Genomic DNA, 13555 nt, shown 5'->3' with positions numbered 1-13555 from the left:
AAGACAACAGGGGTAGCAAGGGAGAACTTAGGGGCCGCAAGTGTGACCCCTGGTGACTCCTAAATGACGTACCTGGTGCCCACTCGCGAGGGTCTAAAACCACGTTTTAGCTCACTGTTCCTTTCACAGACGAGAAATATCCATTTGCATATCAGTCTTTGCCCCACCCACAAGGGCAGTCCAGCACCGAAATGCTAGGCAATTCTCCTCTGAAAAAGAGTACCAACAGCAACCTCAGACACATGTTTCAGCCTAGTCAGGCCTTATCAGTGACGTGAAGCTGTGCCTCTCCAAGCACAGTGAGCAAAGGGGTCCACGTCTGGATTACCATGGCTAACTGAAGGTGAAACCCAAAGTTCCTAAAAATGCACAAAAAGGTCTGTCAGTCCCTCTAGCGAGAACGAACATGACCAAATAACCTGTTCTATGGGAAGGTGCCCACTCGGGAGGGTCTACAACCACGTTTAAACTCACTGTACCTTTCAAAGACGAGAAATATCCATTTGAATATCAGTCTTTGTCCCACCCACAAGGGCAGTCCAGCACCGAAATGTTAGGCAATTCTCCTCTGAACAAGGGTACCAACAGCAACCCCAGACACGTGTTTTGGCCTAGTCGGGTCTCATCAGTGAGTTGAAGCTGGTCCTCTCTAAGCACAGTGAGCAAAGGGGTCCACGTCTGGGTTACCATGGGTAATTTAGGGTGAAACCCAAAGTTTCTAAAAATGCACCAAAAGATCTGGGAGTCCCTCTACCGAGAACAAACACGGCCAAATAACCTGTTCTATGGGAAGGTGCCCACTCAGGAGGGTTTACAACCATGGTTTAGCTCACTGTGCTTAGAGAGGCACAGCTTCACATCACTGATGAGGTTCGACTAGGCCCTGTGTTAATCGACTGCACTCCTATCTGATTGCAACGTTTGATCAATGCTCTTCAAACCTATTTGAGGAATAACCATTTGGAGGTCAATCCCTGTAAATGTAACATCCTGTTTTTTATCAAAAGCCTTCAGACCAAACTATAAAGGGTTCAACTGGTACCTAAATGGTGCTGAACTCTAGGTGCTGTAACAACGTATCTATCTAGGTTTTCTTATTGGCACTTTTAAATCATTTAACTTCACTTATATAAACACCTTTGAAAAAAACGGTGCGTCTTAATCATTCAACCGAAGATCATTTCTGTTTTTTTGTTTACTCCCTGTTTTAAAATTGTATAAAGCTAAAGTAATACCTGTGGTTACTTATGGTGCAATTTCCATGTGCAACATCTTTGCAATCATGTTTAAGAATTCGTTTTCAACTTTTTTTAACCCATGAAATAATTGGTGCTGGATCAAAGATTGCACGTGAAGACTGTTTCTGTAGAATAGGCCTAGATTGTACAAAAATTTAAACTTTCAAGCATCTTATTATTGACTGTGTTATTCTGCATTCTTTAAGACGTCATTATTTTTCGAGATTTGTGCATGATCCTGAAGTTTTGACAGCAAAAAATGTTTGATTTAGAATTCTTGAGGGAAGTCAAATCAGTTGTTGGTATTTATTAACTGTTTATTAGGACTGTTTTGTTTTAATTAAGATTACTGTACTTATAATGTATTATTTCGCAGTGATTTGTTGTAAATGCATTGTGTGCCTATTTAAACCGTATCACATCAAATCTCTCTTTGAAACCCATTGAAGAAGTGGCTTAAAGAGTCCTTTTTCAATTCCATATGGACTTGTTCGCAAACTAGCAATTGGACGAAACCTAATCTCTAGGGACTGTTTCTCTTCTTTTAGATCTATTAACTATGCACCTCAGGCTCAGGTCAAGGAATGCTCTACTGGGAGAAGCCAGACTTCTAGCAGCATCGGGCATTGTAAAAAAGACCACACGCATGCTGACTTGCAGCCAATGGTCAAATATCTCCAGAGAAGAACTGTGAGAAGGCAGAAGGAATACGCTGAGGTGCTTGAAGTGTGTGGAGACAGCAACGATCTAGTGGAAAGAAAACCATGGCATGTGACCAGAGGGCTCATTGGGGGTTCGTAGTTATCGCTACTTGGATATCAAACGACATACCTCCCTGCAGTACAGTGGTTGCCTTCACGTTAGTACATATAGTTGTTTCTCAGTTCACATCGTCTCGCGTGGAGCATCTGTGTGGATACCCACAGCATTGCAAAATGCAAAGTATTAATATTGAGATATTCCTTCCGGGCCTCCTATTCAGATTGTGACAAAATAAACATTCTTCAGAATGGCACAATCGCACTAAGGAGCGAATCAATTGTGCAATCTTCGGATCTCTGTGGGGCAGCTTCTTTTCCATGGAGTCAGAAAACACATCTTGGAAATCTTCATATTTTTGTTGGACCTGACTCACGTGCGACAGGCATTTTTTTAGTGTTATTTGCAGGTTCTAGTGGGGTCTCTGCATCCCAAGACCTGTTTTTCCGAGGTACATTGTTGCATGCAAAACACTAATACAAGGAACAAGGTACCAGCCGCCCCGTTAATTAAGGGATTGTGTCTCTGTAACCAGGGCAGTCCCAGGATTACCGAGAAATGGGCTGCTTTAATGAGATGAAAATAAAGTACTTCAGTGTGTTCTGCAATTTACATTCTTTTCTGGACTGTTTGTTTGACTGTAGGCCCAGAAGAAAGGGGCTGACTGCCGATGCCTTCAACAGCCTGAATCATATCCTTGGAGCATCTAGATATAGGTTGGGTCTGGCAACAGGCATCGTCCATTAAGACACCAGGAGCCACGGAATCCGCCTGGGCTAGGGCCTGTATCGGGTGCCCCATTGAGACAGAGAACATAACCTGGACTACTAAAGATTATGGTTCAGAACTGTTAGCAGCATATAGGTGCACACTGAGATTTATAGTACCCTCCTGTTTCCATGTTCCCTCTAGGAACGGGCGACAGTATTTCCCTGCTTGTGTGGCGGTGCCATAGGACACTCCCGAACCTGATGCCCCGGGAATCACAGTACATGTAGAGACCTTGTGTCATAGAACAACAATGTCTTTCTTCTGGAACCACCGGGCCTCCATCCGATCCAGCTTGCTTCGGTTTGGGTTCCAGCTGAGGGGATGCATTCGACTTGGTAGGACTAAGGTGGTACCTACAGGATTGGCCTGTCCCTTGCGTCTTTCTGCTTGTCTTTCGTGAAGGCTGAAATCGATCTGATGTGCTAAGGACACCAGGGTACCAAAGGATCCAGGTTGGGAAACACGGGCCAACTCATCTTTCCGATCATCACGTAATCCTTGTCGATAAAGCGTAAAACAGGCTTCCTCAGGCCAACCTGTTTCTCTAGCCAGCTGTTTGAATTTTATTGTGTAGGTGAGTATAGCTTGAATACCTTGTGCAAAGTCAAGTAGGGATTCTTGCACAGTATATGCAAGGTCAGGACGATCGAACATGGCCTTAAAAGCATTAAGGAGACCCAAGAAATTATGCAAGAGTGGGCCTGCACTGGTTACAATTTGAATAGCCCAGGATAAGGCGCTTCCAATCAAATTGAAATCAAAACCCCAACTTTGGCACGGTCAGTTTTGTAAAGCAGAGGCTTGAAGATGAAATGTATCTCGCAACCATCCAAAAACTCTTTCAGTCTTTTAAGTGTTCCATCATACTTGTGTACAGTGACACAGAGCAGAGGATTTTCCTGAACCATGACATTGCGGTTGAGTACCATCTGTTTCAAGGAATTGTTCTCTGCCTTCAGGGTTTAGATGTCAGACGTGAATTCTTGCACCGCCCGAAAAAGATCTTGCATCTGTTCCATGTTGAAGGAAGTTTAGGGGCCTCGTAAACTGTCAGAATATAGGGCTACATGTGACGTAGAATGTTGTTTTGGAGATTCAGTGTTGTGACTAGTCGGACAACGTTGGTACAACTGGGACATCTACAGATAGCGGCGATCCTCTCTGGACGCCACCCATGCCAGTGTAATTAAACAGCAGAAAGGGTACCGTCTGGAGTGGACCTCCGAATCCAGAGGAAAACCCAATGAAGAGAAAAACCTCTTTGTTCCAGATGGAGAGTGGTGGCAGGATGGATCCAAGGACTTCAGAGTACAATAGAGGGTAGCAACAGCATGGTTGAACAAGAAGACTGAAGCAGCAAGTAGAGGAACACAACAAGGACTAGGAGAGGAGTAAGGAGCAGGGAAAACAGAAATGACACAAGAAAATAGCAACATGAACAACAAGACACATGATTCCTTAGCATTGCGATGCCAGGCTCCAACATTCTTCTCTTCTGATATAGCTGGCCATGTGTACAGCCGTTAGCATGCACCACCATCTTGGAAGGGGCGTGTATTCAACAACGCCTCCCAACCGCGGTGCCATCTTGGATGTGGTACAGCGTTGTGATAGTACAGGGATATGCATCCACTGTCGCCACAGCTACCAGCCACTTCCGTGACGTAACATGTCATCCCTTTACTGCCACGCAGAGGCCAGATACCACAACACCTGCTCACTTGATGATGACTCCGGCTCCTCAGCAAAGAGTACTACTTGCGCAATTGCCTATCCTCTGGCCTCAACTATGCTATGTTCCTGAGTTCTCCCTTCACAGTGTTCCCTTTAATTTGATTAGTTTGCTCTCTTTCTTACTTTCTATGTCTACAAGCGTTTTATATGTCTTCCCTACAATCTGTTCAGATCATTAAACTGTCTGTAATATAGTGTGTTCTCTTTTAAGCAGACTCACACAATAATCCAACTTCTATAGTTGTAATCTTCTAAATCACTGCTATAATTTCCGCCTTCTGAACAGCTTCCAAAGCCTCTGTCATGTAAAGCATTTCAAAGCGGTCATCATGTAAAGAATTTCCAAATTGTCCATCCTCTAAGTTACTTCCAAAAACGTAATGAAATAGGCAACTTTCAAACCGTAATTATAAAAAGAAAATCTTGGAAATCCTCACCCTGATTTCCAACATCTTCACTTACTATATGACTTCCAGAATCCCCACCATCTAAGGGATATACTTCAAACACAGTCATCACCCAATCATGTCCAAAATGAGTATACCCTTAATCACTTTTGAAATCTCCATTGTCTAAATCACTTCAGAGATACATCATCTAAATCACTTCCAAAATCTCCATCAGTCATTCTATGCCACAGTAAATGGTGTTTCATGTGTCATTCTTTTCTCAAAGTCTTATGGCTGTCATATCTCATCATTAAGTTTGTTTTATTTTTAAAACTGTTTGTTATGTGGCAACTCTATGATGTGGTGCCGCCTGATAGCAAGACCACTCCCTGAAGCCACTGCCCTGATGTCTATTTTGTGTGGGCCAACTGCTGCCTCCTGAACTATGTTTTGGCCTGTTATTGCTCCCCAAAGTCCCCTACATCCTTCTTTGCCTGCCTCCACCTTCATCTGCGATCCTTTCTCCCAACCACTCCCTTTTCCCCTCACTGGCATCTTGCTTGGTAAACTGCCCCTGCTTGGCTTCCCATAGGTCTCAACCTTTCGCAAAGGCGGGTGAAAACACCCGAATTTGGTTTTGGCGGATGAGAGCCCATTGAAATGAATGGGCGTGCAGGAGGATTGGCAGGTGAGTCAGCTCTTTGCAAGGCTGGTGACACCCATCAAAAGCGTGTGAGTTGAGAGCTATGGTCCTGCCCCAGAACACCTTTGTCTCATTGGCGGCCATCTGACCCCTGACCCCTTAGCTGCTGCTAACCTGTGTGGTGCTTCAACAGCCTCTTTCTGGCTCCACGGATGGCGTAAGGATGACTGCACGCAACCATGCCTGCAGCTCTGTGCATCCGACGGCGTCATTCTACACAAGCAGCATTTCCTGTGCACGCTTTGTGGAGAGCGGCCCCAGGAGAACACCTTTTTGACGTGGAACGTGTGATTTGGAGACACTCTGATGCTTTTGGTAAATAAAGCTACAATTAAAGGGCACTTTTCTCTAAAAAATAACATGTCTGGGGCTGACCAGTGACACGGCTACATAACACAAATGTAACATTTTCCCGAACATTTTAAAATGGTATAAAGATAAAATGCTTTTGTTGACTGAAATCACTAGAAGGCGCTACTGTACCCCGGGAGACTGTTTGAAATCCTTGTGGTTCAGGACCTCCTTCATCGTGAGCCGCCTGCTCGGGGATTGTGGAATCGTCTCAAACATTGAACTCTGGTTCGTTGGCCCAGAAGGAGGAAGGTCCAAGCCAGAAAATACCTTAGATTCTGAGTCGAATCTGTCTGTGAAGCGGTTGCTGGAAACGCTGCTTCCTGTTAATATATAAAGAGAATTTAGCAACAGGGGGAATGGTTTATAAAGATTTGGTCTGGCACAAATTAGAATATACCCATGGCCTTCAAGGCGTCAAGCACCCATCCTTACCATATCAAGCACAATTTGCACTGGACCCAACCTGAGATGAATGGAGCACACAAAGCTAAATATTTTGACCCTCTCCATTGAAAATACACACCCCAACAAAAGCAACATCTTGAGGCAGATTGATATCCAAAATCTGGCTGATTAGATTGTAGCCGCACACTGAGCGCGCGCCGCAACCAGTGACGTTACTCCGAGATTCACAAGCAAGTTTTTGTCTGCTTGCACCAACCCTCTGCTTCCACCCAGCCACCAGCCTTTGATCACCCCTGCACCCCACTGTATGCACCCACATTGGGGGATAACTCCCTACTTAAATGTTCACCACTAGCGCTTCCTCCTCTCCTCTGCCACCACTTTTCTGCCCCAACCCCTCTATTTCTATCTACTCGATGTTAGGGGATGGAAGAGGGACGCATTGGCCACTATTTGCATGGTGGTCATAATCATTGTTGTCAAGTATTTTTTTGTTTGAAAGCATGGGTCTTACCATGCCATACACTTACCATGGCATATTTTTAACACAAAACAAAGGCCCTAAGTATCCTAGATGTCGTGGTGGGGCACTGATAGCAATAATGACAGGTTTTGTGGGCTGTATTGGTTGGTAACAGTCTGTGCTGCCTTCATGATCGGGCCCGTTAAGTTACGTCGTGGTCCATAACCACCCGGTACGGCCCACCAAACTTGTTAATAGTGATTTATTCGCTGAACTAATTTTGTCTGGAAGGAGGGAAACAAGGAGTTCAACCAAACAGATTAACAAGGGACAATGGAAAATATGTGTGGTCTCACCCCATGGGTATCTCCCGTAGTAGTCATGAAATTGGTCAAGCAACCTAGTGAGCGCCGGATATGTGTCAACATGGACTCCCAACTATATCATCGAGACAGAGACATATCACACCCACTATGGATGATATATTAGCTGACCTGAGTGGGGCTCAGAGATTCTAATAAAAAGGCCTGAATTCTAGATACCACCAGCTGACTCGCAATCCAGACTCATCATGACATTCACGACTCACATGGTCCTATAAAGGTACAAGACTCAGTTTATGAATATTTTCTGCGGCTGAGGCATTTTAAAATGTCATAGGACAAGTGATCTGTGGGTTAGCTGGCACCCTCAGTATCAGATAACATCCTGATATATGCAGAGACAGAAAGAAACATCATGAAAGGCTAGCAGCCATGCTCAAATGGATGCAGGAGAGTGGACCAACCCTGAAAAGGAATAAGTGGGAATTCTTCCAACAGAAAATCCTTTGGACACATATATTTTCAAATAGAGGCATATTGGCTGATCTGAAAATAAGTACAAGACATACAGTTGGTGGCTGCACTGCAGAGGGTTCTTGAAATACCAAGTGTTCTGGGCAGGGTAACATATTGTGGAAGGTTTATTCCCAATCGATCCACCGTAACAGAACCCTTGAGGGAGCTACTGAAAAATATGAGTGAATGGATATGTAGTGGTCAAGAACAATCAGATTTTAAAAAAATCAACCATGGCCTATTTTAACCCGAATAAAACAATGGAAGCTATTTTAGATACCAATCCATGTGGATTAAGTGCCATGCTTACACAGAACGGCACAACAGGGAATGTGAGACTAGCAACATATGCGAGCGGGGCCCTGAAACAGACCGGCAAAAGATATCCACACATAGAAAAGAAGTTGATTGCAATATTGTGGTGTTGACCTCCCTACCATCTGTATTTGTACGCCCACCCGTTCATTGTGGTAATGGATTGCAGGCCGCTAGTGCCTCTATTTATGGGGGGTAAGCACTACTTCCCCTACTGGAATAGATAAGTGGGCATTGCAGGACCAACCTGGCCTATTATTTATCAATCAGGCATCCCTGATCAGCCACCCTGGAAGAAATCCGTTTGAAGAAGGCAAAGGCGGGGCAAGCTTTTAGTTCTGGCGGAAGAGCGTTCCAAGTACACCTTCTAAGAGAAAGAGAATATGTGGAGTTGAGCGTGGAGTAAACTAGTTCTTCTCTTTCCTACCAAGCTGAAACATGCAGCTTAATGACATTGCTCTGCTTTTTTTTGGTGCAGCCAGTCTAGCTCACATTCACTCAAAGCGTAAGATGAGATACCCTACCTGGTTTTCGGTGCTGGGGCTCAGGGTGGATTCTTTTCCAGTATTTCCAGTCTGGCCTGCTATCGTCTTTCACTCTAGCCTTAGGCTTTTCCCAGAGGCTGGAATCTGTGTTCACGCCGCTGTCCACCATTGTGCTTCTTGTTAAGCAGGTCTCATTGTCACTTTCACTGTCGTTATCAGAGGAGGCAGAGGAAGCGGGGGACGATGATGACAAAGAAAGGACAGGTTTTGCTTTCGGCCTTTCTGGATCTTTCCGCGGTGCATTATGCCCCGATTGAGACTCCTGCATCCTGTTGTCCTTGATGTGGATGGTTGTGGTGGGAGTCAGAGGCCACCAGTCGTTGCACTTGATGTGGGAGCAGCAGGAGCACCCGGTGTGCACTGGCAGGTGGCAGCCAGTGTACGGGTGGCTGTAATGAGGGGGGACGAGGAGGTTACAGGACACTCTGTGTCTGTAGAAACTGTCCACGTTGCATGTGTGGACGGGCGCAGTGGAGAAGCGGTCCGTCAGCACGTAGGTAGTAGTGCTTGGGAGGTGCTCAATGAACTCCTGCCGCCTGCTAGACAGCGGGAAGTGGATCATCCTCGCAATCCTTTCCCACTCGGTGGGGGGGATCCACACAGCCACTCCCAGTGGCACCTTGGCTTTCTTCCCATTCCAAAAGCGGACTGTGATTTCTTCATCCTCCGTCACTGAAATACAAAGCACAATCAGGTCATAAGGAGGTCCTGCACAAATAGAAGTGTCACAGTGTGTTATCGGCGACATGCATGATCATGGGCGTAACTATACGGTTATTCGGTGGGGACAAGTCCCCCCCAACTTATGAGGCATGCCTTTTTGTCCCCCCCATCTTTTGGTGGGAAGGCCAAGGGTGGCACATTGTGGCCGCCTCATTCAAGATCATGTAATTTGCATAATGCTGAGCTTTAACTCAGCTGCGTGTATGTTTGTTGTAGGGCTGGGCTGCGGGCTGACCCTAATGAGGGGTCACATTTGTACAATCACATTTGGGGCCAGCATTGCAACATTGGGGGGTGAGGTGAGCCACGAAATGCAGTGTGTGTAATAGTCTCATTCACACACCCAAACTGGCCACCCCTGCCCCAATCTATCTTTTTGATAACATTAGTGGAAGATGGCATTTTTACACATCAAAAAATAAATAAAACTGCAAGATCGTTGTAGGTGCAGGAAACTCATTTGTTAGAGCTCTGTCCAGGCCCGCTGGGGCAAAATACATGGGAACCTCCTAATTTGCATATGGATTGCACCAACAGAAGTGACTTTACAGAAAAGGACATTGCAATGAGCATCATCAGTATTTGATACGTGGAGGCACCACCGATGTGACTTTAGAATAAATTGCCATAAGTGAGCCAAGTGGCAAATGACTTTGTGGTGCAAAATACCTAAATTGCACTATTGTTATATATGGAGCAACTCTATAGTCATTCGTTTTTTAAAATTATAATAGCATGATATATTAACATAAGCTTTGAAGTTAATAAGAATCACGTACAGAGCTTCAGATAAGACAATGTGATTAAATGAATTTCCCAGGATCACACACTTTGTTTAAATGGTGAAACTCGGTTGTGGACAATTTAAGCAACTGTGCACATCTTTCCAGGTTTAGTTGATATGGATATTTATTAAGGTTTTGATTTACATTTCATGTGCTTAAATATTTATTTCTGGCAATGGCTTGGATGCAAACCACATTACATAATAAGCTAGCCTTTCATAGTAAAATAACTGTACACTATATACATTGTCATAGAAATATGTTGAGGAATGAGAGCATGGGATTAGTTTTATACCCCCCATCCGGCATGCAAAGTCACAACAGCATCATGCAGATTAATGTGAGCATAACAAATCCCCCTTGGGTTTTAAAGCCATAGGGCCTCATTAGGAGGCAGGTGGCCACGTAATGAATGGTGCCGGTACGGAACCGGCACCGTTCATTACGGGCTGCGCTATCATGAGGACTTCTGTGGGACCTGCTAAGGAACACCTGGTCAGACCAGGCGTCCTTAGTGGGTCCCGCTAGCAGTTCAGGATGCTAACAACAGGCTCGTCATTAATGGGCAGTTGTTAGCATCCTCCCCATTCCCATTGAGCCCTATGTGGCTCGAATGGGGATGGGGAATGTTTTTTTTTCCGGAGCCCAGAAAAGGTCCAGTTATTGCCCTTTTCTGGGCCCCGGAAAAAAATCATTACCGGCGGAAGCCGTGCCCTTAATAAGGGCACAGCTACCGCCAGGGTCCTAATGAGGCCCATAGTCATTATTTCATAAAGCATGCAACATTATGCACCCTTCTCACCACTCCCTCCCTTACACATTTTTAAAGGGACAAAAGTCCCTGCTACTAGTCACTCCCCCCACCCCCATCAGTGCCTAATGGCTCACAGTGAAATGCTCTGTTAACACAGAGCAACGTGAGGACCCTCTGCTTCCCGGAGCCCCTTGGGACATTGTCCTGGCAGCGGGACACCTCTACCGTTCAGAAAGGGTAAGGTGTCTTGCTGCCAAGACAATAAGCTTGCTGAGTAGGACTTGCACGGCACACATTGTCCTGCCAGTGGGACAGCTTTCCTATTGTGCACCCTATTTGAGGTGCTGAACGGGATTGGTGTCCCGGTCTGGCCTCCCACTCAGTACGCTACTGCTTGGGGTAATTTGAACACAGGAAAACATACCTTCATTTTAGAGTCCGAATGTTGCACGTAATTCATGAAATCAGAATAATCAACCTAATATGCTGTTTTAAAATCTTGCAGGCTTCCATTTTGTATTATGTCAATATGCTTGTTTTGAGTCATTGCCCAAGTGGCAATAATCAAACACCAGCTCCCCTCAGCCTACTTGCAGGCCCTCTTTGGGTAGAGGGGGCGTAGGCTTTTTTGCTGTTGTCAATGCAGTGAATTCTAAAGACAAACTGTGGTGTTATAAGTTTCAGAAGACTGGCATGTCTTTAGAATTTAATTTTAAAGATACGCCACCAGTCTTATGAAAGTTATAACAGAGAGTCAGCAATGGACTCTTGTGTTGTAGTAGTTTAGTGTTATCCCTCAGAGCGACTGTCTGCCCTTCCTCCACTGTGCCCCTTTCTTTCAGTTGTCATGTCCCCCCTAACATTTTCACCAAATTGACTCCACTGTGCATGATCCCCTGTGCGGATGGTGTCATGGTTTCCTTTTGCATTATTGATAAATCAGATTATTAGTTGTGTTCAGTTTCGTAAATAAAACCGTTTTTTCTGAAGCAAGCCAGCTGTGTGTGATTACAAACACGTGGGTAGTGAGCTTGTAGTATAATTTAACAGTGCTCACACCAGAAGTTATCCAAGCGATGTAGGCCTGGAAGCGCTCTCCGAATGGAGCGCCTACGAAGCACTAACACTGAGCGGAGCGGAAGATGCTGAAAGTAATCGAGAGAGGTTGGGACGGAAAGGGGCCAGCTCTGGCAGAATAATGACCCACGAGCGGGTCAATAACTCTATATATCGCCCTGGGCCAGTGGTCGAACTGTACGAAAATAAGTAGTGGAACTATGTTCCCTATTGTCCTGAACTGCTCCCCACAAACCCCATTGACGCATCCCCTCCCATGCACAATACACACCCCAAAACATATGCGCTTAATGTTTAAGGGGATATCCAGTGCAGTGCACTGAAAGTGCAAGTTTCAACTTCTTCCTACACCTTTATTTTAAAACGAAACCGTTCTGGAACAATTTATTTTTCAAATAAAAGTATAGGAACTGTAAAAACTAATTAAAAGAAGTAGAGGAGCACCGCTCCCGCCCACTTCGACCACTGCCCTGGGCCCTCCTTATACACCGTCCCCTTTGACGCATGTCCAGAGGTTTGTTGACAGCCATAAACTAGCGTCATTGACCAGCTTCACGGTCACTAATTCTACATTTTGATCCTTTTATTTTAATGCAGTTCCTTAGTATGGGTATGAAGATGAGGCCAAGCTGCCCTGAATGAGTTCCATTGGGCCCGTTCCTTCATATTCTCATGGGGCTCTTTGGAACTAATATGCTCATTGTTATGGAGTAGGAAAACAGGCAGAAAGTGCCCTGATCCCTACGGCTCCTGCCAGATTCTCATGGTTCACTGAATAAAGTGGTGCCAGGCGCGATAATCTGCGCTGACCCATGCAGGGGTGGACTTTCCTGCATGGAACTCTGCAGATCTCCCAGCAGGCCTCTGCACCATGGGCCTCTTTTGTGAGGGCACCCTGCTTTTCTGCCCCTCTTACCTTCTCCACTAACCACATCGCCTCCTTTCTTCCATCTCTTCTCCACCCCCACATCCATTTGAAGTAAATAATTTGTTATAAACCCTACTTAGAGGAGTTGGTCTTTCTCCTACAGTGTAATGTGGGGCCACTTTGCCCAGTCCCCCTCTGGAACCAGGGATCCCACACATGTTACTACGCCCTGCAGTGAATCTGTATAAAAAACATGATGTCTGTCATTGCAATGTATCCCTGTAAACTGTCCCTTCTTTCTAGCAGTCACAAAAAAGCCTGCGCAATCGGTAGGCACCAACCATCCGCACAGGCATCAGAACACTTGAGGTTTTCCTGAATGGTGCGGGGAATCCTGCAGGGAAATTCTGGTTCTAAGTTTCCTTGTGGGTTTCCCTGCACCATGTGGAAAAACCTTCAAGAATAGGCTGGATGCAGAATGTCTTTTTCTATGTGTTTTTCACATTCGCCGGATCCTAACAACCCTGTAGCACAGGAGGAATTAAAAACACTGTGTGTCGCAGTACACAGCTCTGCAAAATGTGCCCCCTGGTGCTCCTACCTCTCAAGGGATCCCGTGTTTCGATGCCCTGTGAGACTGTCCCAGGGCCATATCTTGTTAGTTCCGCTTCCCAGGGTGCTAGCACTTTATCGCCGGGCACGATGCAATGCTCTATGGCATCGGAGAAGTCAATGATGTCATCAATGGCCGTCTTCTGCAGGAAGGTTTGGTAGTTTTCTCCAACGGGTTGCCTTTTGTAAAATTCAACCAGAAACATTCCTTTTTCCCCCTA

The 13555-nt window shown here is 45.4% G+C and overlaps 1 protein-coding gene across 2 annotated transcripts in view; it reads right to left on the bottom strand.

Annotated features, from left to right (window-relative positions):
* C11H11orf16 (chromosome 11 C11orf16 homolog) overlaps positions 1-13555 on the bottom strand; it is a 251596-nt gene that overhangs the window by 99249 nt on the left and 138792 nt on the right. For both annotated transcript variants that reach the window (XM_069623695.1, XM_069623696.1), the window contains 3 exons: positions 13324-13552; positions 8495-9187; positions 6078-6268 (listed from right to left, as the gene is read on the bottom strand). In XM_069623695.1, coding sequence (XP_069479796.1) covers positions 6078-6268; positions 8495-9187; positions 13324-13552 — 1113 coding nt within the window. The remainder of the gene's footprint in view (positions 1-6077; positions 6269-8494; positions 9188-13323; positions 13553-13555) is intronic.

This window comes from Ambystoma mexicanum, chromosome 11 (assembly GCF_040938575.1).
Source record: "Ambystoma mexicanum isolate Mex_15411 chromosome 11, UKY_AmexF1_1, whole genome shotgun sequence".
NCBI classification, from domain to species: Eukaryota; Metazoa; Chordata; class Amphibia; order Caudata; family Ambystomatidae; genus Ambystoma; species Ambystoma mexicanum.
The sequence above is the reverse complement of the archived record's forward strand: the minus strand, read 5'-3'. Positions and strand labels throughout refer to the sequence as shown.